The sequence below is a fragment of the Peromyscus leucopus genome, chromosome 4, assembly GCF_004664715.2.
Source record: "Peromyscus leucopus breed LL Stock chromosome 4, UCI_PerLeu_2.1, whole genome shotgun sequence".
Taxonomy (NCBI): Eukaryota; Metazoa; Chordata; class Mammalia; order Rodentia; family Cricetidae; genus Peromyscus; species Peromyscus leucopus.
The window spans coordinates 129,247,795-129,273,779 of record NC_051066.1 but is presented as its reverse complement, the minus strand read 5'-3'; the positions used below and the strand labels follow the sequence as shown (position 1 = coordinate 129,273,779).

Here is a 25,985-nt window from a genome sequence, read left to right as displayed (position 1 = left end):
GTATGGCTCAGGTAAATTCTGGGAAAATACCCATGGCAAAATGTTTAGGGGAAAAAAATTACCTCTAGTGCTCATGAGGCTGAGCAGGAAGATCATGAGTTCAAGGCCAGCCTATGCTACATACAAAGCAAGACCTTGTCTCAAAATAAATAACTTAATTAAATTAAACACCTTTTTTGAGAGGAAAGCAGACTATAATTCTCTGCATGCATATGATAACAAGTGTGCAAAGGAAAGTCACAGGGAAAATAAACAGAAGCATATGCCAGGCTGCTTGGTGCAATTACGCTTTTAGATTTTCTTCTTCACATCATTCCACACATTGCAGATTTTCTACAAAAAGAGCACACGTAGCTTTGATCCTCGGGACAGCATAGCAATAAGCAGGAGGAAAAACCCTCCTCTGCATGCGATTATGGAGGCACCAGGTTTTGGGAGGGTAGATGTCACCGGGGGCCTGGCTCAGATCTGTGAGCCATCTGGTCCCAGAGGGTGCTGGGGGTGGGGGCACTGTGGGGCTGAGGCTGGAGTGGGACAGGCAGAGGCAGGTGTTTACCAGGAGGAGCCGACTTGGGCCAGAGTTGGAAACTTAATGCCTTCAGGGTCCTGGCAGGTGGCCTGGGTGAGCAAAGCTGTGCCCTGTGGTAAGTGGGACTGTGGCAAAGCACAGATGTCCTGCCTGTAAGAAGAGGCTGCTGCAGGGCCGCATGGTGGTCACAGGAACCCCGTGTGGCCAGACCTTCCATTTCTTTTGAAACAGACAAGTCTCACTTTTTGTTTTTTAAACTGGCACCTAACTGGCAAGCATTTTCAGCCCTGTGTGCTGCACACCACACAGGTGGACAGTTGACCAGTGAGTGGCCACTGGCCCTGCCCTTCGTGGGGGCCATCCTCCCATCACCCCGGCCCCACCCACCCTCACCCCTGCAGCCGCACGGACTGAAAGGAGCTTCCTTTTGTCCTATTGCAGAGAATGAGCCTCCGTCTCCTCTGGTGTCTGGCATTATCGACTACAACATGCCCCTCACCTCCACCTACTTGAAGCAGATGAAGCTACGAGTGATGAACTCTCAGGAGCAGGTAAGGTGCCTACTGTCTCCCCCAGAGACCAGGAGGTTGGAGGGCATTGCCTTTCCAGGCCTGCCCCCCCCCCCCCCGCAGCAGCCTGTATAAACGGGCAAATCAAAGAGACCCTTCTCTGGTCATCTGGCCCCCAGGCAGCAGAGAGGGCAGAAGTGCGTCCTTCTTGGGAGTGTCTTCTGAAACCTGGACACTCAGCCTTGCCAGGCTTTGCCCAAGGATATTCAAGGGAGAGGTGCTCCAGAGCCACAGACCTTGGCTCTCAGGCCCTCCCCTCTGTCTGTTGCACTGCTGGCTGCTTGCCTGTGGCCTCTGTCATTCTTGGGTCCTAGACAGGCCAGGAAGATGGGCCTTGGAAAGTGGCCCAGGCTAGATAAGGCCTTGGGGCTCCCTGGTTGTTCAAGACTTCCAGATGTGGTTTGCCAAGGGATGTCAGGCACCATGAAACACACCCCCCCTCCACTTGTGTCTCCCCACACAGTCCACTCGCTAACCTCTTACAAAGCAAATAGCCTGCCTTTCAAAGAAAATCTGGGTGAGCGCTGTCCTCTCCCTTTGCTCTGCTGCCACCAAAATCAGGGCATTCCTTCCTCACCTGTCTCCAGTGCCTCACCTCTGCTGATATCAAGTCCCCAAGGCTTAACTACAGGAAGGGAGCTTGTTCTTGAATGGAATCCAGGCCAGAACTCTGGGTCCATGCGGTCTTGTACTGCAAGCCTCTTGACAATGCAAACGTGTATGTGGGGGTGGGTGGGTGGGTGAAAAGTGGGGAGCCTCGCAGCTGGGCCTGGATGTGGCAGGGTGAGTCTTTGCGGCAGCTGGGCCTGTGCTGCTCACTTTGAGCACTCAGGCTGTTTGGCTCGACCTGCTGAACCGCCTCCCAAGCCCCACAACCCGGGTTCCTAGAGGCTGAAGGAAGGAAGCCAGCTTTGTTCTGGAAGGCCAGCCTCTTGTGTGTGTTTCCCCATCACCCAACAGTACCTGTTGTGGATGGCTGCAGTCAAAGGCAGTGAGTGTGGGGGGGGGTGGGGGTAAGGGGTAGGGTGGGGTGTGGGTGGGGAGCCTGGAGGTGGGGCAGAGCCTGCATGGTTTCTGCTTTGGGGTGGCAGTCTTGGGGTGTCATTGTTATGCTAATACTTAGAAAATTTCAGTCATACTACACAGATCCCTGATGATTATTGAGGAGGAATCATGGCCTTTGTTTTCCTATAACCATCCAGAGTGTCGCTTCGCACATATGAAGAGCCAGGCACAAAACACAGACAGCTGAGAGCAGTGCCACATGGCCTTTTCTCTCCTGGGGCAGGCAGCTGGATCTGGGTCGCTGCTGGGGCCAGTGTGGTCAGTGTGGTGTGCAGACGTGACCTCTCTTCCGTGCTCCTGTCAGGTTTTATTTGGTTTTAAAATCTCACTATAGTTTCCCTTGCATTGGTAGAAGGGGGGCAGATTAACAAAGATGGGCCCTTTCTGTGAGCCAGGCTCTAGGGCTTAGCAAAGGGGCCCAGTGGTGCTGTTGTGAAGCCTGTCCTCAGGGTATGTGGTTATGGATACTCGGGGTGTCCGGCAGAGGGTCTGCGGCAGAGACAGGGAAGGCTTGCCCACAGCAAAGGATGCCTAGGATGATGTTAGATCTCCATAGGGAGAACCCACACATAGGCCCCAGGGCCAAAGTGAGAGTTCCGCTGCGGATGGGAAAGGGGATGCTCCCAGCCACACTTGAGCCTCAGGTGAGTGTCTAGCAAACCAAAACTCACAGGCTGACTGTCCTGGCCAGGCTCAAGCTACTCCCACAATAAGACTGCGAGAGTCATTGTCCCAAAATATTCTGGGAGTCTGGCTGCAGCTGGGGCTGGGGGTGGGAAGACTCAGCAGCCAGTTTCCCCTGTCTGTCTGTCGGGGAGGGGGTCAAAGGGCAAACCCTCCTTGCATACTGGCAGGTGAAGCAATAGCAATATTCCACATTTCCTTGTGCCTCCCACCTGTCAATCTCCAGTGCCCCCATCCCCCCTCCACCCCTCACCCCCAGCACACGAACAGCAGGGAGCTTCAAGGCCTCGGTCTCTCAGGCAGCAGGCAGCACTATTGTCCCTGCTTTATGGCTGGCACACAGGAAAATGAGAAATCACTCCGCTCACCCGATTGTTTATCTACAGCAGCAAGGAAGGGGCCAAGGACCAGAAGCCTCTGATGCTCCTGCTTGAGTTGAAACTAAAAATACACAGCCTTGCATTAGTAGCCTCTTCCTTACCAGTGAAGGCAGAGCAGGGTCCTTCTTAGGGCAAGTGACGTCCTCTCATCCAAAGTCTACCTTGGCCTAAGTTCTGCCTTGTCATGTCCCACACCCCAAGACAAAGTTTCACTCCATCCCTGTGACCACAGAGTGCCAAGAGCTGACACCTGTAGTGTCTGCAAGCTGCTGATGTGAGCTGTGTGGAAAGGAAAGACAGTCCCCAGTAACTGGGGCCAGGCTAGAAAATGTCAGTTAATCATGCACTGTGGGAACAACTGCCCAATCATTCCCTTGGGGGTTTTCCAACATTGTGCATCCAGGAGACAAGGGGGAGTCAGGGTGCGTGTGCATGCACCTCACCTTGTTCTGATCAGACAGTGAAGAGAGAAGGTGGGGTTTTCTTGCAGCTGGCCAGTCATGTTGTTTGATTCAGGTTAATATGCTGGGAACTTAGTCCTTCTCTGTGTCAGATATTAGAAATATGGAAAGCTAACACCAGGGTCGGACACCTGGTAAAACCCCCCCCCACCCCCCGCCCCTCCCAATACACACATAAAAGGAAACTCTGATGATAATATTTACCCAAAGGAAAGAGATTCTTCTTGAGGTCTGATTTGGTGCAGCAAATGTTTTCTGTTTCCTTAGTATGCAAGATGATATGGAGTTAAGTGACACTCTCTACAGAGACCTCCCCAAAGACCATGACTCCAGGAGCTGCCGTCAAAGTGGCCACGATAAATTGAAATTATGGGCTGTAGTGTCCTAAAAGAGGTTTTATTTCCTGCCAGGTGTGGTGGCCCATCCCTGTAATCTTGGCACTTGGAAAGTAGAGGCAGAAAGATCCCAAGTTCAAGGCCAGCCTGGATTAAAAAAACTCAAAACAAGAGGGTTTGGTTTATCACGAACTCTCTTCTAGAGCTATAGAACTGAAACCACACTTGGTTGTACAGATGATAAATTTGTCTTCTTAGAGGAGGCAGGGTAGGGAAATGTGGTGAGCTCTGAACTCTCAGGGAACAGCTGAGAGCCTTCCAGGAGAAGGTCAGATCCCAGGAAGGGATGCAGGCTGCACTGTGGGCCTGAGTGAACCAGTAGGTACTGACTGACCTGTCAGTTTCCAAATCCCCTTCCAGAGGGTGTTCTAAGCACTGAGAACCACACTGTATCTCTTTGTCACAGAATAACCCATTTACTGCCATTCACTTTTTCATATTTTTCCATTCTTTTGTAATTAAATAATACAAAGACTCTGGAGGAAAACCAGTAACATCAATAAGACAGAACAAAACTCCCCCCCAAAAAAGCACAAGAGCAAGAACACAGTGAGAAAGATCTATCATCTCCCCCGCCAAATACCTGTCCACTCCTTCCCATCTTCAGGAGCACCTTGCTAGCTTTGCCTGGAAACTGGGAGCTACCCTAAGTAGGGAAATTAGAGCCGGCCATGCACACCTTTAAACCCAGTGCTCAGGAGGCAGGGGCAGGCGGATCTCTGAGTTCAAGGCCAACCTGGTCTACAGAGCTAGTTCCAGGATAGCCAGGGCTACACAGAGAAACCCTGTCTGGGAAAAAAATAAAAGGAAATAGAGAGGGTGGGGACACCCATGGATATCACTTGTGGCTTGTGACTGTCATGGTGTCCACAAGAGGTCCATGTGCCTTCAGTGTCCCCGTGGTCCCAACTGCTCCTGAGATGCAGCGCTTGAAAGGATATCGAACTATGGAAGCCACATTTGGAAGCAGGGCCACCTTGCCCACCCCCACCCTCCCACCCCGCCCCCATGGGAACGTCATTGCTCAGAAGCAGAGGCAGAGCCCTGATCTGCTCCTCAGTCTCCTCGCTGCCGCTGCCGCAGATGCTCTGTTCAGAGGGAAGACTGCACTGGTCTCTACTCCCAGCAGTGCTAATGTCTCCTAATGGTTTTACTGTTCGCATAACCGCGTGAAGTGATGTAAGCGCCATTGTTCAGTCCAGCCTGCTAGGGGCACCATCTTGCCTCCATTAACTTCTGCCTCCTCCTTCACTCAGCCCTAGTCCAGATACTCGCCCAGTCTTGGGGACCGATGGCCAGGACAAGCCTACCTCTACTAAGGGTATACACCTGGAACCTGCAGGCTCACTTGGGGTCTCCAGATGATTTCCCTCGTTACCTGGAAAGCTGAGAGCTGGCACTGTTCCCAGTCAGGATTCCAGACCACTACCCCCACTTCACCCTGGGTGGCTTTGACTAAGGCATTTCACTTCTCTGTCTTCCATTTTGTTCATTAGTTACTTGAAAGCCAAAATAATGCACTTTCCTCATAGGTTTTTCTGTTTGTTTGGTTTAGTTTGGCTTTTTTGTTACTGTTTTTTCAAAACAGGGCTTCTCTGTATAACCGCCCTGGCTGTCCTGGAACTTGCTCTGTAGACCAGGCTGGCCTTGAACTCAGAGATCCTCCTGTCTCTGCCTCCCGAGTGCTGGGATTAAAGGCGTGCACCAGGACCGCCCGGCCTGGCTCTAAAAGATATTATTTTTAATTGTGGGTATGTGAACATGTGTGCTGATGCCTGGGAAGCCTCCTGGAACTGGAGTTATAATTGGTTGTGAACTACTGGCTGGGAATCAGACTTGGTTCCCTTGCAAGAGCAGTCCTTAACTACTGAGCTTTTTCCAGGCGCCCCCCCCCCACACTTTTTATTTATATTTCTTTCTTTATTTTGTGTGTGTACTTTGTGGGGAGCATTGTGTGCCACAGCATGAGTGTAGAGGTCATAGGACACTTTAGGACATGGTTCTTTCCTCCTACCCTATGGGTCCTTGGATTGAACTCAGGGTGTCAGTCAGGCTTGGCAACAGCTGCCTTTACCCACTGAATCATCTTGCCACCCCCACTTGTAAGGGAGCCAGATGATGTGAAACATAGCAAACACTGGAATGGGCGCATTAGAAGCACTTTCTGAAGCTATTTATTTCTTATTTGCAGTGCCGGGGATGGAACCCAGGGACCCACACAGGCTAAGTGAGAACTGTGTCACCGAACCATCTTTCCCATCCCTCCTCACCCCTCCCCACCCCCTCCACCCCCACATTCACTTAAAACAAAACAGAAGGCTAATGTAAGGGCTGGGATGTAGCTCAGATAGCACTCTAATAGTGTTTACCCAGCTTGCATGAAGCCCTGGTCTCAGTCCTCAGCACTACAATAACCAAGCATAGTGGCCTATGCTTGTCTTCCCAGCACTAAAAGAGGCTCTGAATTTCAAGGTCATCCCCAGCTACATATTAAGTTCGAGGCCAGCTGATCCCTTGCTCAGAAGGACCCAAGAAAATGGGAAAACAAAACTAACAAAGCGGGAGCAGAGGCTATGGCAAATCCATACGATATTTAAACTTTTTTTGAGTGTGTGATTAAGTGGCCATAACATACTCATGTCATGTTGAGTTACAACCATTACCAACTGTCTGTATTCACAGGTGGGGGGAGCCGTGGTGGCGCACAGAGAATAACCTCAGATGTCATTGCTCAGGTGTCTCTCTTCCATCACCTTTAGACAGGATCTCTCTCACTGGCCTGGAGCTGTAGTCGGTGGGCTGACCAGAGAGCCCAGCCTGTCTCTGCCTCCAGCGACCGCAATGTAAGCATGCACCACCACATCCAGCTCTTCCGCACGAGCTGTGGCGAGTGGAGTGCTTTACTGACAGAACCCTCTCCGCAGCCTTAGTTCAGGTTTCTTTTTGTCACTTCTCACAAAGCTTGTGCCCATAAAGGAGCCACACAGTGTCTCTCCAGCTCTGTAAAACCTTTGTTGTACTTTGTGTCTCTGATTTTGGCTGCTGCAGGTCCCTCACAGGTGTGGCTCAGGCAGCATTGTCCTGCCTCACCTGGATGCATTGACTTAGTGCTGTATCTTCAGGGTCCTTCGAGTCAAGGACTGTGTCAGAACTTCATCCTTTCACAGCTGAGAAAAAATCTCTTTGTATGAGACTGTTACTTCATCTATCCATCCATTGATGGACATTTGAGCTGTTGGTACTTTCAGCACATCGCTCATTTTTTTAAATTTTATTTTTATTTATTTATTACTATTATGTGTATGCGCGCGCGCGCGCGCACACACACACACACACACACATGCCTATGCTCATGTGTTTGTATGTGCACCGTGTATGTCCAGTGCCCACAGTAGCCAGAAGAGGGCATCAGATCCCCTGGAACTAAAGGACCTAGAGTTAGTCAATATATAGGGACTGGGAGCTAAGCCTGGGTTCTCTGCTCTTAACTGCTGAGCCATCTCTCCAGCCCCACAACCACATCACTTCTTAATTATTTCTTGAAGAAGGGAAGCATTGAAGCGGGACAGTGTTCCTTCTCTCCGAGCTCTTCCTCCTCTTTTTTGTCCCATGAGCTTTTTCACCCTACTCTTTGATCAGAATATCCCAAGAAAATGGCAGACCCAAAGGAGAACCATTGTCCCTCGGTCACAGTGAGTCAGACTGTGCCTGGCTTCTAGGTGCTGCCCTGGGCAGAGAGGTTGGGGGCCCACAGACAGTGATGCCCTCCTCCTCTTCCTCCATAGCTGAGGTCGCACGAGAGTTTGGAGGAATAGCAGAATGAGAAAGTGTCCACATCTGCTAAAGCTCAGTGTTTGAACTTGGGTGGCCTTTTTACTAAGATGTTGTTTGTTTGTTTGTTTGTTTTTATGTGCATGAGTGCTTGCCTGCGTGTATGTCTGTGCACCACGTGCATGGACATGGAGACTAGCAGAGGGTGTCAGATCTCCTGGGACTGGAGTTAAGGGTGGTTATGAGCTCTCATGTGGGTGCTGGGCAGGTGAGGGCCCTGGCCCTGCAGGAACAAGTGCTCTTAAGAGCTGGACCATCTCTCAGAGGTATGGGTGTGTCACCCTTAAAAATTTTTTTAAATGATTTATTTACTCTTATTTTATGTGCATTAGTGTTTTGTTTGCATGTGTGTCTCCATGAGGGTGTCAGATCCCCTGGAACTGGAGTTATAGACAATCATGAAGCCGGGCGGTGGTGGCGCACGCCTTTAATCCCAGCACTCGGGAGGCAGAGGTAGGCGGATCTCTGTGAGTTCGAGGCCAGCCTGGGCTACCAAGTGAGCTCCAGGAAAGGCGCAAAGCTACACAGAGAAACCCTGTCTCGAAAAACCAAAAAAAAAAAAAAAAAAATTATGAACTATACCATGTGGGTGCTAGGAATTGAACCAGGTCCTCTGGAAGAACAGCTCTTAACCGCTGAGCTCCCTGGGTATGTCTCCTTAAAGAGCAATCTCTGGAGAGTAGGATCGGACCTTCTAAGCCTATGGAGAAAATAAAAGATATAAAAATTGCTCATCACACCCAAGAGTGGGTCGATGGGGGAACAAGAAGAGAAACCGCAACTATAAAGCATGAAGACAAGGGCTGCAGCTGGAATTATGGAGAGTGCTTGCCTGGTGCCCACAAAGACCTGGGCTCCGTCCTTAGGACCCCCATAAAACACCACTGAATCTAACACCAGTAAATCACAGGACATGTGCGTGGCTTAAATTCCACTACAGAGACAAGAAGGCTCAGATGGGCCTTTAAAAAAAAAATACCAAAAAAAAAAAAAAGACAGTGATGGCACATGCCTTTAATCCCAGCATTCAGAGGGTAGGAGTGCAGAGGCAGGCATATCTCTGAGTTTGAGGCCAGCCTAGTCTGCAGAGCAAGTTCCAGGATAGCCAGAGCTGCACAGAGAAACGGTGGTGGTGGTGGTGGTGGTGGTGGTGGTGGTGGTGGTGGTGGTGGTGGTGGTGGTGGTGGTGGTGGTGGCGGCGGCGGCTGCTGCTGCTCTTCCAGAAGTGCTGAGTTCAAGTCCTAGCAACCACATGTCCTGAGTTTAATTCCCAGCAACCACATGGTGATTCACAACCATCTATAATGAGATCTGGTAACTTCTTCTGGCATGCAGGTATACATGAAGGCAGAACACTGTATACATAATAAATACTTTTTTTAAAAAAGTAAGCAATATCTAACCACTTGGTATTTACTGATATGTTTATTAATGAGCAAACAAATGTTCATTGTTAGAAAGTGCCATGTGCCCATGTTGAAAGGAAACCTTCCTGGGGATGCTCAGAGTGTTCCTCGGCTAGCCCTTGGGTGGAGAGGTCAGATGTTGTGAGGCAGCATCTTTGTGCTATGGCATTCAGTATGGCTTTGCCTTCTTCAGTTTTCATTAGTCAATATCTAAAAAATGTCAGTGTCTGCATCCAAGCAATACAGGTGGGCCTGGAGGCATCCATGACCGTGTAGCCCTGGCCAGACCATTCTCACCCTCTTCCCTGGGCTCGTCTGTGCTGGGGCGGGGGCCATGCCCTTCACCCCCAGACCTTACTGTTCTTGCTGGCCTCCTCTCTTGTCCCACCCCTGGTCTTCTGGAGGAAGACCTCTGTGGCCTCTGGGATTGCCCCCTTGTCTCCTGACCTGTACAAGGGGGCTGGCTCAGCTTGCTGCTTTGGGAGGCCCAACACCAGTGACCACATTTTCGAGATCATAGAATCTCTTGCCCCAGAGATCTCTCTGGCTCTGGAGAAGGGTTTGAGCTGAAGCAAGAAAAGCAAAAGCAGCGGAAACACTGGCCTTGGCCAAGGTGGCTGCCTGGATTTCTCCCAGCAAGTGTGGTCCTTGGAGCATTTCCACAGAGGGGTTCTGCTGACAGGGTCTGCCTGTGACCCCAGGGCAGCTTGCCCTCAGAAGTGCCCTCTCCCTCTCTGCAGGCCTTGTATCTTTTCTTTTCTGTTTTTGTTTGTCTTCATTTTTACTTTTATTAGGAGAATACATTAAAAGGAAAAACAAAACCCGTTGAAAACAGTATACCCTGCCCCAACCTGCCCACTTCAGTTTCTATTCTCAACGTAGATGGCCTCTTTTCTTTTCCTATCCCTCATCCATCTCTTCTGTATTTTCTTTCTCTCTCTAAGTAACAAGTTTATACTGCTCGTACTTGTTTTATTATTATTGTTTTAATTTGGGGTTTTTTTTGTCATTGTTTAAGAATTTCTTGATATGAGAGATTGTAGCTTGAGTTTTTCTGCCTTGCCCACAGTCAGGACAAATCTTTGTCACCCGCCAGTCCCACAGCCGCTCAGACCCAACCAAGTAAACACGGAGACTTATATTGCTTACAAACTGTATGGCCGTGGCAGGCTTCTTGCTAACTGTTCTTATAGCTTAAATTAACCATTTCCATAAATCTATACCTTGCCACGTGGCTGGTGGCTTACCGGCGTCTTCACATGCTGCTGGTCATGGCGGCAGCTGGCAGTGTCTCTCTGCCTCCGCCTTCTGTTTCCCACAATTCTCCTCTATCCTTCTCCCACCTACTTCCTGCCTGGCCACTGGCCAATCAGTGTTTTATTTATTGACCAATCAGAGCAATTTGGCATACAGACCGTCCCACAGCAAGAGATAGTTTGAAAGTCTTCCACTCCTGAAGCACATTCATTAGTTCTTTCTCCATCCCTCAGTTTCCTGGTGTCTCTCCTATTTAGAGAAATCACTGTTCCTTATTTACATTGTTACTGTGCACGTAATACTTGTAGCTGACCCAATTAGCATGCCACGACTGCATTTGCTTTCCCTGGATTTTCCAGTGTTGGCCACTGCCTCTTTTCCTCAGCCTTGGTCCTGTATCTTTTGATCTTTCTTGTGCTGAGAAGGCTTGTCCCCTCTCTCTCTCTCTCTCTCTTTTTTTTTTTTTTTTTTTTTTTTTTTTCTCGAGACAGGGTTTCTCTGTGTAGCTTTGCGCCTTTCCTGGAGCTCACTTGGTAGCCCAGGCTGGCCTCGAACTCACAGAAATCCGCCTACCTCTGCCTCCCGAGTGCTGGGATTAAAGGCGTGCGCCACCAACGCCCGGCTCTTCTCTCTTTATGAGCTCAGATTCACTCCCTTTTTCCTTTTTCTTTTTTCCTTCCTTCTTTCTTTCTTTAATACCTCCTACATTTGAATCTCAAAAAAAGCCAACCACAACAGCCCTGTGTTTCCTTTTAGTAATGTTTTCATTCTTGTGATAGATTATGTTTGAGAGGAGTTTTAGATTTACAGAAACATTGAGATAAGGGGATTCCCACATTCTCCTCCACCCTACTAGCAGTTTCAACTATTAGTAATGTGTTACAGTGGCCAAGCAGGAACCAACATTGATACACTGTTAACTGAAGTCCAAGTTTATTTCCCCTCCGAGACTTCACCAGTCATGTCTGTCCAGGATACATTATCACACTGAGCTGTCCAGTGCTTTAAGGCTCCCCTGGGCTATGGCATTTTTCTGAGATTTTCTTGGGTTGTGATGACCTTGACAGTTGTCATGAGTGCTGGTCATGTGCCTTGTGGGATTTTGGCATTTCTCTGATGTCTTTCTCAATATAAACGGTAATGTTTATGGTCATTCCAAGGAAGAGCACAGACACAGAGTAGTGCCTTCGTCACCTCACATAGCAGCTTCTGACTGTCAACATGATTTATCTGATGCTGGCTTTGATCGCACCTGGCTCAGGCCATGTCTTTTGATCTCTTCCCTAGAGTTGCCCGCTCCATTCCTGAGGAGGACAGTGAAGGACCTGCCAGAGCCCTGGCTGCCCATGCAATGCAGTTTTCTGTCCTTTCCTCCCTGCTCAGTCTGGCCACCTGGCTGTTTACTTCATACTCTGTTCACAGTGCCCCTTCATTTTGCTGGTCAGTTTTATTCCAGGTTGGGCCACTGGGAACTTCTGTTAGCTCCTACAGCCTTTCCACAGTGCCCCTCTGGGTCTGCCTTCTTTGGTTCTTCTGCTTTGGGGTCTGGTTTGATGTTTTTGGTTTGTCATAACTCGCTGGTACTGCAATAGTCCAGTTCATCTCATCTTTCCTGTCCCAGCTCCAGAACCAGCCATTTTCCAAGAGAGCCTGCTTCCTCTTCTTGGAGAGTCATACTGAAAATAAAATTGGGGTATTAAGTGTGCTTGCTGTTGGAGCATCCTCTCCTTCAGACCCTCTAGGCAGACAGAGACAAACATGTCTTCATTTTCATTTACATTTTTATGCATTATTTATTCATTTATTTTGTGTGCATATGTGTATGGGTATACGTGTGCTACAACATGTATGGAGATCAGAGGACAACTTTTGGGACGAGTCAGTTCTCTCTTTCCACTGTAGGTTCCCAAGATTGAACTCAGGACATCAGATTTGGTAACAGGTGCCTCTACCTTTTCATTTTTTAATATTTGATCTTTGTCTCTGTGAGTTTGAGACCAGCCTGGTCTACAAAGCGAGTTCCAGGACAACTGGGGCTATTATACAAAGAAATACTGTCTCAGAAGGAAAAAAAAACTTTGTCCATTTAGAGCTTACTCTAATATACTGTAATATGTAAATCTTGCTTACCCCTTTTGTCTCAGCATCTTGTATTACCTATTTAGGGGCTGAGGGTGTAGCTCAGTGTTAGAACACTTGCTTATAGCACATATGAGGCCCTGTATTTCATCCCCAGTACCACAAGATGATGAGGAGGAGGAGGAAGACGAGGAGGAGGAGAAGGAATATATTTTCCCCACAGCCTGGAGACTACCTTTATACCTCACCAGATTTTCGTTCACTCAGAATCCATTTGTGTTCATTCCCCTGGCCTTTGCCTGTTCCTGCACTATGCTCTGTTAAGTATTAAGGCTTTATAATCACAGGAATGGATGCTCTCTCGCTGACTTTCTTTTTCAGTTTTATTGACTTGAAAAAAAAGTTTTTTTAGGGGGAGGGAATGCTTCTTTAATGTATCCTCTCCTTGCTGGGGGAGGCCCATCTGACTTGACTATAGGAGAACTAAGCAATACGTTTGGCCCCAAGCCTTTTGTTCACTCAGCAACCTGCTGGAGTCTGGAGACTGTAAACAGGTCAGCTAGTACCCTCACCATCCTGAAGATGGGTTCAGCACAACTGGCATTTTTCTTTTGTTTTTTTAAAAGATTTATTTGTTTCTACTTTATGTGTATGAGTGTTTGGCTGCATGCATATGTATATGCACCATATGTGTGCAGTGCCCTCAGAGGCCAGAAGAGGGCACTGGATCCCCCAGAGCTGGAATTATAGATGGTTGTGAGTGGTCATGTGCTGGGAACTGAGTCCAGGTCCTCTGTAAGAGAAGCAAGTACTCTTAACCACTGAGCCATCTCTCCAGCCCCACTATTGGTATTCTTGATCTGGAGGAAATGATCTCTCAGAGCAAGACAGAGGGAAGTGTGGGAAGCTCACTGTCAAATGTATCTGGTTGAGAGGCATCGTTTTCCTGATTAATATACTATGGAAAGCCGGGCGGTGATGGTGCACGCCTGTAATCCCAGCACTTGGGAGGCAGAGGCAGGTGGATCTCTGTGAGTTCAAGGCCAGCCTGGGCTACAGAGCTAGTCCAGGACAGGTTCCAAAGCTACAGAGAAACCCTGTCTCGAAAAACCAATACACAAACACACACACACACACACACACACACACACACATACACACACACACACTATGGAATATCCTCAAATGTTTTCTAGAAATTTACTGTAACTTCCAAATATCCCAAGAGAATGAATGTTCTTTTACTGGGACAGCTTGGATTCATAGAGGCCTGGCCCTCTCTCCTGCCACACCCCTGAAGCTCTGTGGAAAATAAACAGAAACAGCTAGCATCCCCTCTCTTTCATGGGCTGGACAGCCTGAGCCTAAAAGGGCTGCTGTCTCTGGCAGCTCAAGTCCCTATCCAGGCTGTGAGAGTTCCAAGGCAACCAGGAAAAAATGTCTGCAGTACCTGTAATTTCCTAGCACAGGCACCATGGCTGTGTGGACCATGAACAGAAATCCTATGTGCAGGCCTACCTCATGCGCGCCTCACCTGTGTCTGCCGGAAAGCTGGGATGGAGGCCAGGAGTCACTAGCTGGGCCCCAGAGAAGAAAGGAAAAGCTCGCTCCTCCCAGAGTTTCACTGTAAGGCAGCCCAGCAGCTCAGCCCAGCCCTGCCCCTAAGGACAAGAGTGCTCCAGCAGGAGAGGAGGCAGGAAAGAGCGGCTCAGATGGTCCAGATGGTCACTGAACTGAAAGCTGACCTTGTGACCCATCGCTGAGACCCAATGGGAATTTGTGATCTTGTCCCTAGGCCTGGATTTTATTGCATACTATTTTTACACCCTTGTCCTGGTAGGAGAAAACTCCTCAGCCTGGTTTTTGGGTTATCTCTTCCTTTCATGGCTAGTGGGATATTTGGGGGTTGGGCTTTTTGGGCCCTAATTGGCTTTTGTCATCTTTTCTTGAGGGCAAGGCCTTCCTGTTAAGGTGCCTAAATGCAGCCACTGAATACAGTGGCTGGGGCTCACACACTCCTGGGAGGCCTAGGCAGACCTGTCACCCCAGCAAGAAGGGACTCACAAGCCTGACTCCATGCCATGGGCAGTAGCCTAGGGCTTTGTAACCAGACCTGAAAGATACAGGAGGGTTTCAGCCGCCTCAGCAGCTGATGTCTGGAGATCAATTAGAGATAATGGCTCTGTGTTGACCGGAGAAGCCGTGGCCAAGCTTTTTCCTGGTTGTAACCATGTTTACATCATTAACAGGCTCACTCTCTTTTGAGGTTGGATTTGTGCTGGCTGCTTTGTTTAATGCAGAGGGACCAGTATAGACCCTTGGCAGGCTGGTAGCTTTGCCACCCCCATTCAGATGGAGAGAGTGGCTCCCTGACCCCTCCCCCCATGACAGGGCCACTGTTGCGTGCATCTGAGGAAATCGCTTCCTTAATTTACTCCGAAGTCATTTGTTCCTAATAAGTGCTGGGAGCCACTGAACACCAGGAAACTGGCAGTGAAGAGCACAGAGAACCTATCCACCCTCCACACTCACAGGCTATGGAGATGATAAATAAGTCCGGAAGAGAAGACAGGAAAGAGCAAGATGTTTGGGCAGAGAGTTCAAGTGGAGTAAGATGATATGCTTCTGAGGAAGAGATCTCTGAAGAGGTGTGAACTATGCGCTGACTGATGAGAACTAGCCAGCCCTCTGGGCTTTCCTACAGAGGAAACAGCAGGTACAAAGGCCCTGGGGTAAGATGGAAAGAATGAGGAGAGAAGGAGCACCCTGCAAAGACAGCTCTTGAAGAGCTTGCCAACTGGGTACAAAGTTTGCTGTGTGCCACATGCTGCAACCAGAGCAGAGCAGGACTTGACCGGGTATGATGATAACAAGTGAAAGTATCCAGTGGCTCTGGTATGGAGCATGGCTACCTCACTTTCCCTGCTGAGGGCTGCAGCTTCCCTGTTCTAGAGGAGCAGCAGGGCTGGGCTGGGTCCCAGCACTTAGCAGAGCCTGTTTTCACTGTGGAGCCCCTTTTCCAAAGGAAGTGGAGTGGTGGAGTCTAGGCCATTTCCGGCTAGCATCAGACAGGTGTGTCACTGGCAGATCCACGCAAGGCCTGGAGCCCAATCACTTGTCCTCCTTCACCACTCTCCCCAATAACAGGACCCGAGAGCCTTAAGTTGGGGGCCTGAAGACAGTTGGGTAGGAGGATGCAGTCACCACAGATTCTTCAAGAGCACAAGGAGCACCGCAGGCCTCACTAGCCTGAGGTCAGTTAAAATGATGGTGAGTGTCACCCTGCGCCCCGCTAAAACCATGCTGAGGAAGCTTGCTGTTTTCCTACCCAGTGCATCTGCAAGTTCAGGGACTCTGCACTTGTCCCTCTGACCTCACAGCACAGGACAAGCTAGAGGTGCCTGGCTCTGAGCACTGTCTCCTAGGAGTCCTTTTCTGGAAAGAAGGCACATGGGGGTGGCTTCCTGCCTGTCTGGTCCATGGAATCCTAGCAGCCTGTGTAGCCAAGTGTGGGGTTCTGTCGCTCCTGAAGCGAGAGGGCTGGAGGTCCTGCTGTGAGGTCCTCAGTGCCCAGTGCCCGTTGGTGTCTGGACAGTGCTGTTCAACTTTCCCTTGACATCTTATCCCATGCAAGGCGAGAGGAGGGTGGTGCAAGGCTAGTGCAGCAAAACAAAAGCTTTCCCAGAAGGCTGCAGAGTCATGTTGCTGCCTTTCTAGGCCAAACTCCAGAAGTGTTGCTGCCTCTATAGGCAGAAGGGAGACTGCAAAAGAAAGAACGCATTTTCTATCCTGTGTAACTGGGAAAGACTATGCAGGTCCCAGGTAAGCTAGATTCTGCCATGGGACCTGCCATGGCCTGGGTGCCTTCATCTGAGCTTGGCATTGCCTTTGGATAGTAAGATGGTTCTGGCTGGAACAGGAGAGAAAAAGGAAAGGAAATGGATCTGGAGGATCAGGAGGCAAGGAGAAAGCAGGAGCATCAGAAGTCGGTTGCTTCCTTTGTGCAGAAGGCTGAGGCTCCATTTCAGAGTACCTATATAACCTGCATAAAGTCCTGTCAGTGAAAGCACATCCATCCCCTGCATCCTAACACTGTTGTTTCCCAAGGAGGGGGAGGAGCAGAGAAAGGAAAACAGTCATTAGGGTAGTGTCAGGCTGAGGTCATCAGGGCTCCAGTGCCCTCAGCTTCATCAGACAGGCCTAGGTCTGCCAATCTACCATGGTCCCTGAACCTGCTGTGGGCCACACAGGGACTGTGACTGTCATCAGTGACTGGCAACTCATATCATTGACACTAGTCCTCTCTCAGTTGGTGAGGCTTAGCATCCCACAAGGCTGTTGGCTCAGGAGTCCTGTCTTAACAGAGCTTGCCATACATCCTAGAGACCCAAACCTTGGTCCAAACCCCAGCATGCCCTTTGCTTCCAGTTCTGTGACTACACTATTTTTACCCCATGGCTCTGCCCATCAGCTTCCTGAATGCTGGGTGACTTCAGTCACCTAGTCTCTCAAAGTCTCCAGCTTTCCTGTGCATGTGACATTATTATTATCACCCTTATTGCTTGCTGACTGTATAACTAGCCTGGTTAGGAGGCTGTGGGGTGACAGGAATTGGTTCCAAAGTGCTCTGGATCACTAGGACATGGTAGCTGGCTTAGCTTGTTGCCTTTTTCAAGCTTTCAATGGATGTACATTGTCCATACCAACCCATATGCAGACAAGTACGGAGTAGACAACTGATATAGTTTGATGCACTGCCTACTTCCTATAGCCAATATCTAGAGCAAGAGACAACATTGTCTATATCTCCAAAAACCCTTGTGTCCTTCCAAGTCACTGCTACAAACAAAGGTGACCACTAGACTGACTTTTAATAGCACAGATTAGTTTAGCCTGTTGCAGGCAACTGCAGCATTACCCCCCTCCCCCCAGGCCTGTGAGGGCCATCATACACACCATCAGTAGTTTGTTCCTTTCACTACTGAGCAGCGATAAGCTACTACCATTCTCCTCCCTGGCTATGGTGGCCGAAGTCTGGGAGCTTTCTGATGGAACTGCTGAGTCTAACCCTGCTAGGAGCACTCTAGGGTAGTATTGGTTTGGTTTTAGAGACAGGGTCTCACTATGTATCCCTGCCTCCTGAGCACTGGGATTGAAGGCCCACCACCATGCCTGGCTAAGTTATGTTCTTCAGGGGCCATCTGTCTATACATCCACAGGAGTGGAAGCTCTAGGGTGGGTAGTCTTGGCCTCATCGTAGAGCCTCTCCCAAGGGGCCAGGGAAGAAGGGAGAAGAGGCCTGGGCACTACACTCACTCCATCAGAGTCCCAGCAAGTGTCCAATGTTCAGCACCAAGCCAAGCTCTGCTGGAGTGAGGGCCTTGGTGCCTGAGGAAGACCCTGGTAGGCCCTGCTGTGTGGCATGATGTGAGCACTCTGTTGTTGAAGGGCCTCCCCCAGTTCCTGAGCTTGCAGTCTGATAGGGGAGAAGAGGCAGGAGGCAAGAAACTGTCAGCTCTACATATATGACAAAATTGACAGGTACCTGCCTCCAGACAGGTTGTCACCTAAGAGCCAGTCTGTCACCTTGGCACTCTTGAGTTTAGCAAGGTCCAGGCTTAGTGACAGTGGATGGGGCTTTGTTGACAGTCTGTGCATCTTCCTACCTAGCAACCCCTTTCCACCCTGTGCATCTTAGGTCAACACAGCTTACATGTCACCTTGGCTGAGGCCTCCTGACACACCACTTCCTTCTTCGTGGCCCCATAACTGTCGAGAATATACCTCCTACGATCAGCATCAGATCAGGAAGCCACATGGTCATCTGCTTAATGTCCTCCTCCTTGCTGGCCTGCAGGTACCCAAAGACAGACCTCCATCTGCATCATCCCGGGCTGTGTTACCTGCACTGGTCATGATGCCTGGCACAGGCGAGGAGCTCTGTACACAAGGAGCACATACTTGAAAACATGCATGATCAGAGGCACAGAGGGTTGCTCATGGATGAAGAGAGGCAGAAGATGGTGACTCGGTCACAGCAGAGTTCCCAGAAAAGACCAGAAGATCAGGCCAGTAGGGCTGCACAGCCTTTGGACACCAGAACTGGAACTGGGAGCTGTAGAAGGTTTCGTAGTAGGATAGTCACAGGCCCAGAGGGCACCTGGTGGCATTTTAAAGCAAGGCACTAAGGGGTTGGAGAGAAGGCTCAATGGTTTACAGCACTTGCTGTTCTTGCAGAGGACCTAAGTTCAATTCCCAGCAACCACTTGGTGGCTTAAAACCATCTATAACTCCAGTTCAAAGGGATTTTCCCTCTTCTGACCTGATCCAGGCACAGACACAGTACACACACATACATACATACATACATACAGGCAAAATACTCATACACATAACATAAATCTTTAAGTGCCCTTTTCTTTTTTTTTTTTTTTTTTTTGGTTTTTTCGAGACAGGGTTTCTCTGTGTAGCTTTGCGCCTTTCCTGGAGCTCACTTGGTAGCCCAGGCTGGCCTCGAACTCACAGAGATCCGCCTGGCTCTGCCTCCCGAGTGCCGGGATTAAAGGCGTGCACCACCACCGCCCGGCCTGCCCTTTTCTTTTTTTAAAGGAGAATAATGGATGTGTAAGTATCCTGTGGCCATGGCTGCCGGGGGCACGTTTCCCCCAGTCAGGCTCCCTTGGTGTGTTCACAAGGGAAAGCCAACAGAGCAGGGAGGTACACTGGACTGCTGCCCCTAGATTTCAGCAAAGGGCCTGAGCTGGCTGGGAGGTTACAGCCAGCTGAACTGCCTACTGGGAAGTATAAATGGGTTCACTGAGCTACTCCTCGGCCCCAGTTGTAACCCAGAGTTGTGTATAATGAAGACACCTCCCACTTCTCACCATCTTTGGTTCAGAGAAGAGACACTTTTCAGGAACCTTCTCCCCACCCTTCAAGAGACTCTTCTCTTCTTTCTCCATGATGGCTCTGTACCCGGGGTGTCTCCATGATGGCCCTGAACCCCGGGTGTCTCCATGATGGCTCTGTACCCGGGGTGTCTCCATGATGGCCCTGAACCCGGGGTGTCTCCATCCTGGTTTATTCCCCACTATGATGCAGGCAGAGAGTTTATGGGGGTTGAGGTGCATGCTGGCCTTAGATATATTTTAATAAGTTTTTTTATTATCTTTTAAAAAAACTTATTTGTATTTTATGTACATTGGTGTTTTGCCTACATGTATGTCTGTGTGAGGTTATCAGATTCATTGGAACTGGAGTTATAGACAGTTGTGAGCTCCCATGTGGGTGCTGGGAATTGAACTGAGGTCCTCTGGAAGAGCAGTCAGTTCTCTTAACTGCTGAGCCATCTCTCCAGCCCCCTCATCAGATATTAACAGGTCCCTTTTAAAAATATTTATTTTTATTTTCTTTGTATGTGTAAGTGCTGTCTGAAGGTTTATACCATGTGTGTGTCTGGTGCCTGAGGAAGTGAGAAGGATTGGAATTGGATTTACAGGTGATTGTGAGCCACCATGTGGGTGCTAGGAACCACACCTGGGTCCTCTGTAAGAACAGGACCATTGAACCATCTCTTCAGTCTCTTAACAGATACCTTAGAGCAGTGAGGCAGGAAAAGACAGATGAATACAACCGAATAGATATAATTAAAAAACAGTGGGACACAGCTCCAGGCTGTGGTGGTGCACGCCTTTAATTCCAGCACTCAGGAGGCAGAGGCAGGTGGATCTCTGTGAGTTCGAGGCCAGCCTGGTCTACAGAATGAGTTCCAGGATAGCCAGGGCTACACAGAGAAACCCTGTCTTGAAAAACAAACAACAACCCCCCCCCCAAAAAAAATGGGACGTTAATATATTTTTAAAGATGTCATTTCCAACCAATAGATAACGGTGAGGTCCTCATTTGTTTGTTTAGTGGTGGAGAGGACCAAATCAAGGGCCTCATGCATACTAGACAAGCGCTCTCTCTACCCGAGTGCTCTTAGCATGAGCACTTTAAGAAGATAATATTAGTTCAGTGTGGTAGTTCATACTTGTAATTCCAGCATTTGAAAGTCAGAGGAATAGGATAGCTCTAAATTTCAGGCCAGCTTGGGCTACGTAGTGTGGACCTGGTCAAAAATAAAAAATAAGAAAAAATTTAATCCATGATAGTTTTAAAAGGCTGTGGTTACAGCTCAGTAGCAGACGACTTCCCTGTCATTTTCAGGAGGTGCTAGTTCTAGTCCTTAGCATCAGGGGAGAAAGAGAGGGAGAAGGAGAGAGGGAGGGGAGGCAGACCAGACTGGAGGGCCACAGTAATCCAGCCCTCAGCAGGCTGAGGCAGGAGGCCAGCTACACAGTGAGACTCTGGGGAGGGGTGGAGTGTGAATATGAATGAGACCATTCAGAAAACAAAAGCACAGTTAGGCCGGGCTTGTAGCTAACTCACACAGAACGAACTCCAGGTTCTGTCCTTAGCATGCATGGAAACAGGCAGGTATGGCAGCATTATAATCCCAGCACCCTGGAGGTCAAGGCCTGAGAATCCGAGTTCAGGGTTAGCCTTCCAGATAAACACTGAGTTGAGGCCAGCCTGGGAGATGTGAGAGCCCATCTCAAAACAAACAAAGCAAACCGAGCCTCTACTTCAGAGGTTGTGTGGAGATAAATTTAAAATAGAGACTTAATGCTGCACAGACAAAGATGTTCAGAGAGCAATCAGATGAGTTATAATAAAATCACTGAAACCTTGGGAATGGAAACCTGCACTTCTAAAACCGTGAAGAGAAAAACCCAACTAACTAAACCTGACTGTAAGATTGTAAAATTTCCTTATGTCAAAACAAAAACAAACACACAATCACCAAAAATTAAAAGGCAGCAGAAGGGAAGGCACAACACACACACACACACACACACACACACACACACACACACACACACAGAGCATGCATACATGCATACATGAATACAGGTGTGTTCATGAAGGCTTCCTCTGTTGCTCACTGCCCCAGTCCCTTGAGACAGGGTCTCTCACTATACACGGAGCTGGCTGTTTTTTAGACAGGCTGGTGTCTCCAGTTCCTACTCCCCAGTTTGGGGATTACAGGCACGTGTGTACAGCCATGTCTGGCTTTTTATGTGGATACGGGGAGAGCCAAACTGAAATCCTCATGCTTGTATAAGTACTGTCTTAGGGTTCCTAATGCTGTGAGGAAACACCATGACCAAAGATAATTTGGGGAGGAAAGGGTTTATTCTGCTTACACTTCCAAGTCACAGTCCATCACTGAAGGGAGTCAGGACAAGAAATAAAGTAGGGCAGGAGTGGATGCAGAGGCCATGGAGGGGGCTGCTTACGGCTTGTTCCACGACTCACTTAGCCTGCTTTTTTTTTTGGGTGGCGGCGGCGGCGGCGGCGGCGGCGTGGGGTGGGGTGGGGGGATTCTGAGACAGACTTTCTCTGTGTAGCCCTGGCTGTCTTGGAACTCCATCTACAGACCAGGCTGGCCTGGAACTCACAGAGATCCACTGCCCCTGCCTCCCAGGTGCTGGGATTAAAGGTGTGCGCCACCACCGCCTTTTGCCTACTAAGCCTGCTTTCTTATAGAACCCAGGACCACCAGCCCAGAGATGGCCCCACCCACAATGAGCTGGGCTCTCCTCCACGGATAACTAATTAAGAACATGCAAAGAACAATCAGACTGCAACCCACAGAACCAGAAAGGCTATATAGCAGGGGGGACCCTAGGATGACTGTGACTTATGATAAGTTTTGGTTTTACTCAATTACTGGGCAAGCTTCAGTGAAACATTTCACTATTAGGATAAGAATTTGTACTGTATCAAGCTGATAATAGGGAAAATAAATAAATAAATAAATAAATAAATAAATAAATAAATTTTTTAAAAAAGGAAAGAAAATGCCCCATAGGCTTGCCTAAAAAATTGATCTTAAAGAGCATTTTCTCAATTGAAGGTCCCTCCTCTTAGTTGACTCACTAGCTTGTGTCAAATTGACATAAAATTAGCCAGCACAGTACTTTTATCCACTGAGCCACCTACTCAGTTCTTCATTTTTATTTATTGTTTAAACAACAACAAAAACATGGGGCATGCATACTACAGTATTTCTGTGTGGAGGTTGAGGGCAACGTGTGAGTTCTGTCCTTTCACCATTGGCTTCAGAGGATGGAACCCAAGTCATGAAACTTGAAAACAATACTCTCACCCACTGAGTCACGTTGCCAGCTCCCCCCATACACACTCTTTATGGGGTGAACTCGCCTAGTAGGCAGTAATGACCTTGAACGCTAGATCTTCCTGCTCCTACTTCCTGAGTGCGGGATTGTAGACATGTCCAGTTTATACAGTGCTAGAGGTTGAACTCAAGACCTTATGTACACTAGACAAGTACTCTGCCAACTGAGCTACACCCCCAGCCCTTGGGTTTCTAATTTCAAAGTAGAAGACTTTCTGTCAAGTACTGGGTTGAACATATTTCATCTTATGATTCCCCTTGTATTGGGGAAATGAGGCCTACAGAGGCTGAAGCCTGGTTGCCAACATTTGTGTGGTGTTAGAACTTGAATTGGTCCCATTGGGATAAATCCTTTTAGTTTATTTTGAGGTACTTGGGATGAGAACCCAGTGTCTCCCACAGATCTGTGCTCTGTTGGCTTGTCCCTTTGGTCTGGAAACTTAACTGAGCTTGCATCCCCTCAGCAGGCCAAAGGAAGTCCCATGCCTCTCAGCTGTGTACAGACTTGACACCCCTGGTCCTGTGACCCCATATGACCCCGCCATGCTCATCTCCCACCCTGCCTTAATCCCCCTTGCTGTAGGAACACTCATCACCATTGTGCTCGTAGGACCTTTATACCAGTTGTGGAATCAACCTGGAAGGCCACACCTCAAGGTCTTCACTCAGTTGCCAGCCTTTGCTGTCTAGGGTCAGGGAGCATGCTAGTCTACTGCTCCTTGAGAGCACCTGACCCTCCTCCAGCCCATCTCCTCCCTTCTCTCTGTCCTCACTTTCTGCCTCTCTCCCTTCTTGTACCCTTATGTCCAGGGTCCAGCTGGAATCCACATGTTGCATTTAGCTGGTATTTTTCCTTAATCATTTATAAAAGTTAAATTTATGACAATAAGTGGTTTTTGTTTGGTTGGTTGTTAGTTTTTGTTGTTGTTGTTGGTTTTTTGTTTTGTTTTGTTTTTGAGATAGGTATTTCTCTGTGTAACAGCCCAGGCTGTACTGGAACTCCATTTGTAGACCAGGCTGGCCTCAAACTCAAAGAGATCTGCCTGCCCCTGCTGGGACTAAAGGCTTGTGACACCCAACCCCTGCTTTTGTTTGTTGTTTTTATTTTGGCTTTTGTGATAGCATCTTGCAGACCAGACTGGCCTCAAACTTGTTTTTGTTTTTATTTTCTATTTCTTTTTCTTTTTTTTTTAATTTTTTTTATTTTATTTTACAATACCATTCAGTTCTACATATCAGCCACGGGTTCCCCTATTCTCCCCCCTCCCACCTCCTCCCCTTACCCCCAGCCCACCCCCCATTCCCACCTCCTCCAGGGCAAACCCTCCCCCCCCCAGGACTGTGATCAACCTGGTAGACTCAGTCCAGGCAGGTTCAGTCCCTTCCTCCCAGACTGAGCCAAGTGTCCCTGCATAAGCTCCAGGTTTCAAACAGCCAACTCATGCAATGAGCACAGGACTTGGTCCCACTGCCTAGTTGCCTCCCAAACTGATTGAGCCTTTTTTTTTTTTCCTGAGACAGGGTTTCTCTGTGTAGCTTTGCGCCTTTCCTGGGACTCACTTGGTAGCCCAGGCTGGCCTCGAACTCACAGAGATCTGCCTGCCTCTGCCTCCCGAGTGCTGGGATTAAAGGCGTGCACCACCACCACCACCACCACCACCACCACCACCACCACCACCACCGCCCGGCTCCTCAAACTTGTAATGACGCTCCTGTCCTGCTTCCTGTAACTAGCATTACAGGCATGCACCACACCCCTCCCCCCGCATTCCTGGTTGGTTTTGAATAGTCCAAGATTATTTGTCTGTGGAGAGCCCTCTTTCTGGATTTATTCAGATTCCAACAGTTTGTGGGGAGGGAGGGTCCTGGCACGGAGACCAAGCAATACAGATGCTGTTTCTACTACCTTCAGAAGGGGTACAGGGTCCTGTCAGGTCCCCACCCTTTGGGGGCAGCTGACTTGGTGACTTGGTTGGGAGGTGAATGTTCCATCACCCTAGTGGGCAGGTACTCTCCCACTGTCATTAAGAAGTCATTTGTGATGACAAATAACTTTTCAGTGCTTTCAGATGCTTGAACAGTGTCCACTCTGGTTGAATTAAGTCCCTGTCCTTCCTCATGTCCCCTGGCCAGGCCTCTGTCTTGGGGGCATGGTCATAAAGGCTTCTTGTAGGTGTTCCACAGAGCATATGCCTCTAGCATCTGTTTCCAAGCGTGCCTCTCTGCTGAGCCTGGAGGGGACATGAAGGCAGTAAGGAGTAAGGACCAGGTTGTGGTTGTTGTTTTCTATGGAAGCCTCCCCACACTGGGAGCTGGGAGATTCTTGATTTAAAAAACTGGGTCACCTAACTCCTTGTGGAGAGCCACACTGTGGCCACTTTAAGGCCAGGGGGACAAGGACACTGAAAACCACCAGCTCAAGGTTCCTTGAGGAGGGGCCGGCAGCTCCTGTGGGGACAAGGCTTGGGAGGCTCCTGGCATTCAGAAGTGCTGCCCAGCCAGCCAAGGTACCTGGCAGTCTCCTCCGAGTAGGTGGGCCATAGAGCTTGGGGTGTTTCATTTCTAGGATGGTAAATGAGCGCACACTTGGTGCCTTCAGAAGACAGTCTGCCCTCCTCAGCTCCATGTTCTCTTTTATTAGTCTGAGGAGAGGTGGGTTATCTGGGTTCATTTCTACCTTTGAACGTCAGCTGCCTATGGCTTTCTATTTCAAGCCCAGATGTCCACCACTGCTGTGAAATAGTGACTCAGGCCAGGCGAGGTCAAAGGTCTCAAGAAATGTGTTGGAAAGAGGCAGGAAATCCTAAGCCTGGAATTATCTCATTCAGTGTAAGGAAAGGCAGCTTCCATGTTGGGAACGCCCATATTGCCCTAGAAGGACTGAACAAAGTTTTGACCCTAGACTCCCACATCTCCAAGGATGAGAAGTAAAGGTCTAATAGAGAAAGCAGAAAAGTGAATCAGTTTGAAAGCATTTAATTTCAGGAGTAAAAGGCGCTAATGAGCAACACGCCTAAGTCCTTTTTTTTTAAGTGTGAGTTTCATATTAACAGTAAAGTCTTTAGCATGTGCAGAATGAAGTCTGT

The 25,985-nt window shown here is 48.9% G+C and overlaps 1 protein-coding gene across 3 annotated transcripts in view; it reads left to right on the top strand.

The window, feature by feature from the left end:
- Positions 1 to 25,985, top strand: part of Nol4l (nucleolar protein 4 like) — a 123,223-nt gene that overhangs the window by 60,217 nt on the left and 37,021 nt on the right. For all 3 annotated transcript variants that reach the window (XM_028887522.2, XM_028887521.2, XM_028887523.2), the window contains exon 4: positions 971 to 1,080. In XM_028887522.2, the coding sequence (XP_028743355.1) occupies positions 971 to 1,080 (110 nt within the window). The remainder of the gene's footprint in view (positions 1 to 970; positions 1,081 to 25,985) is intronic.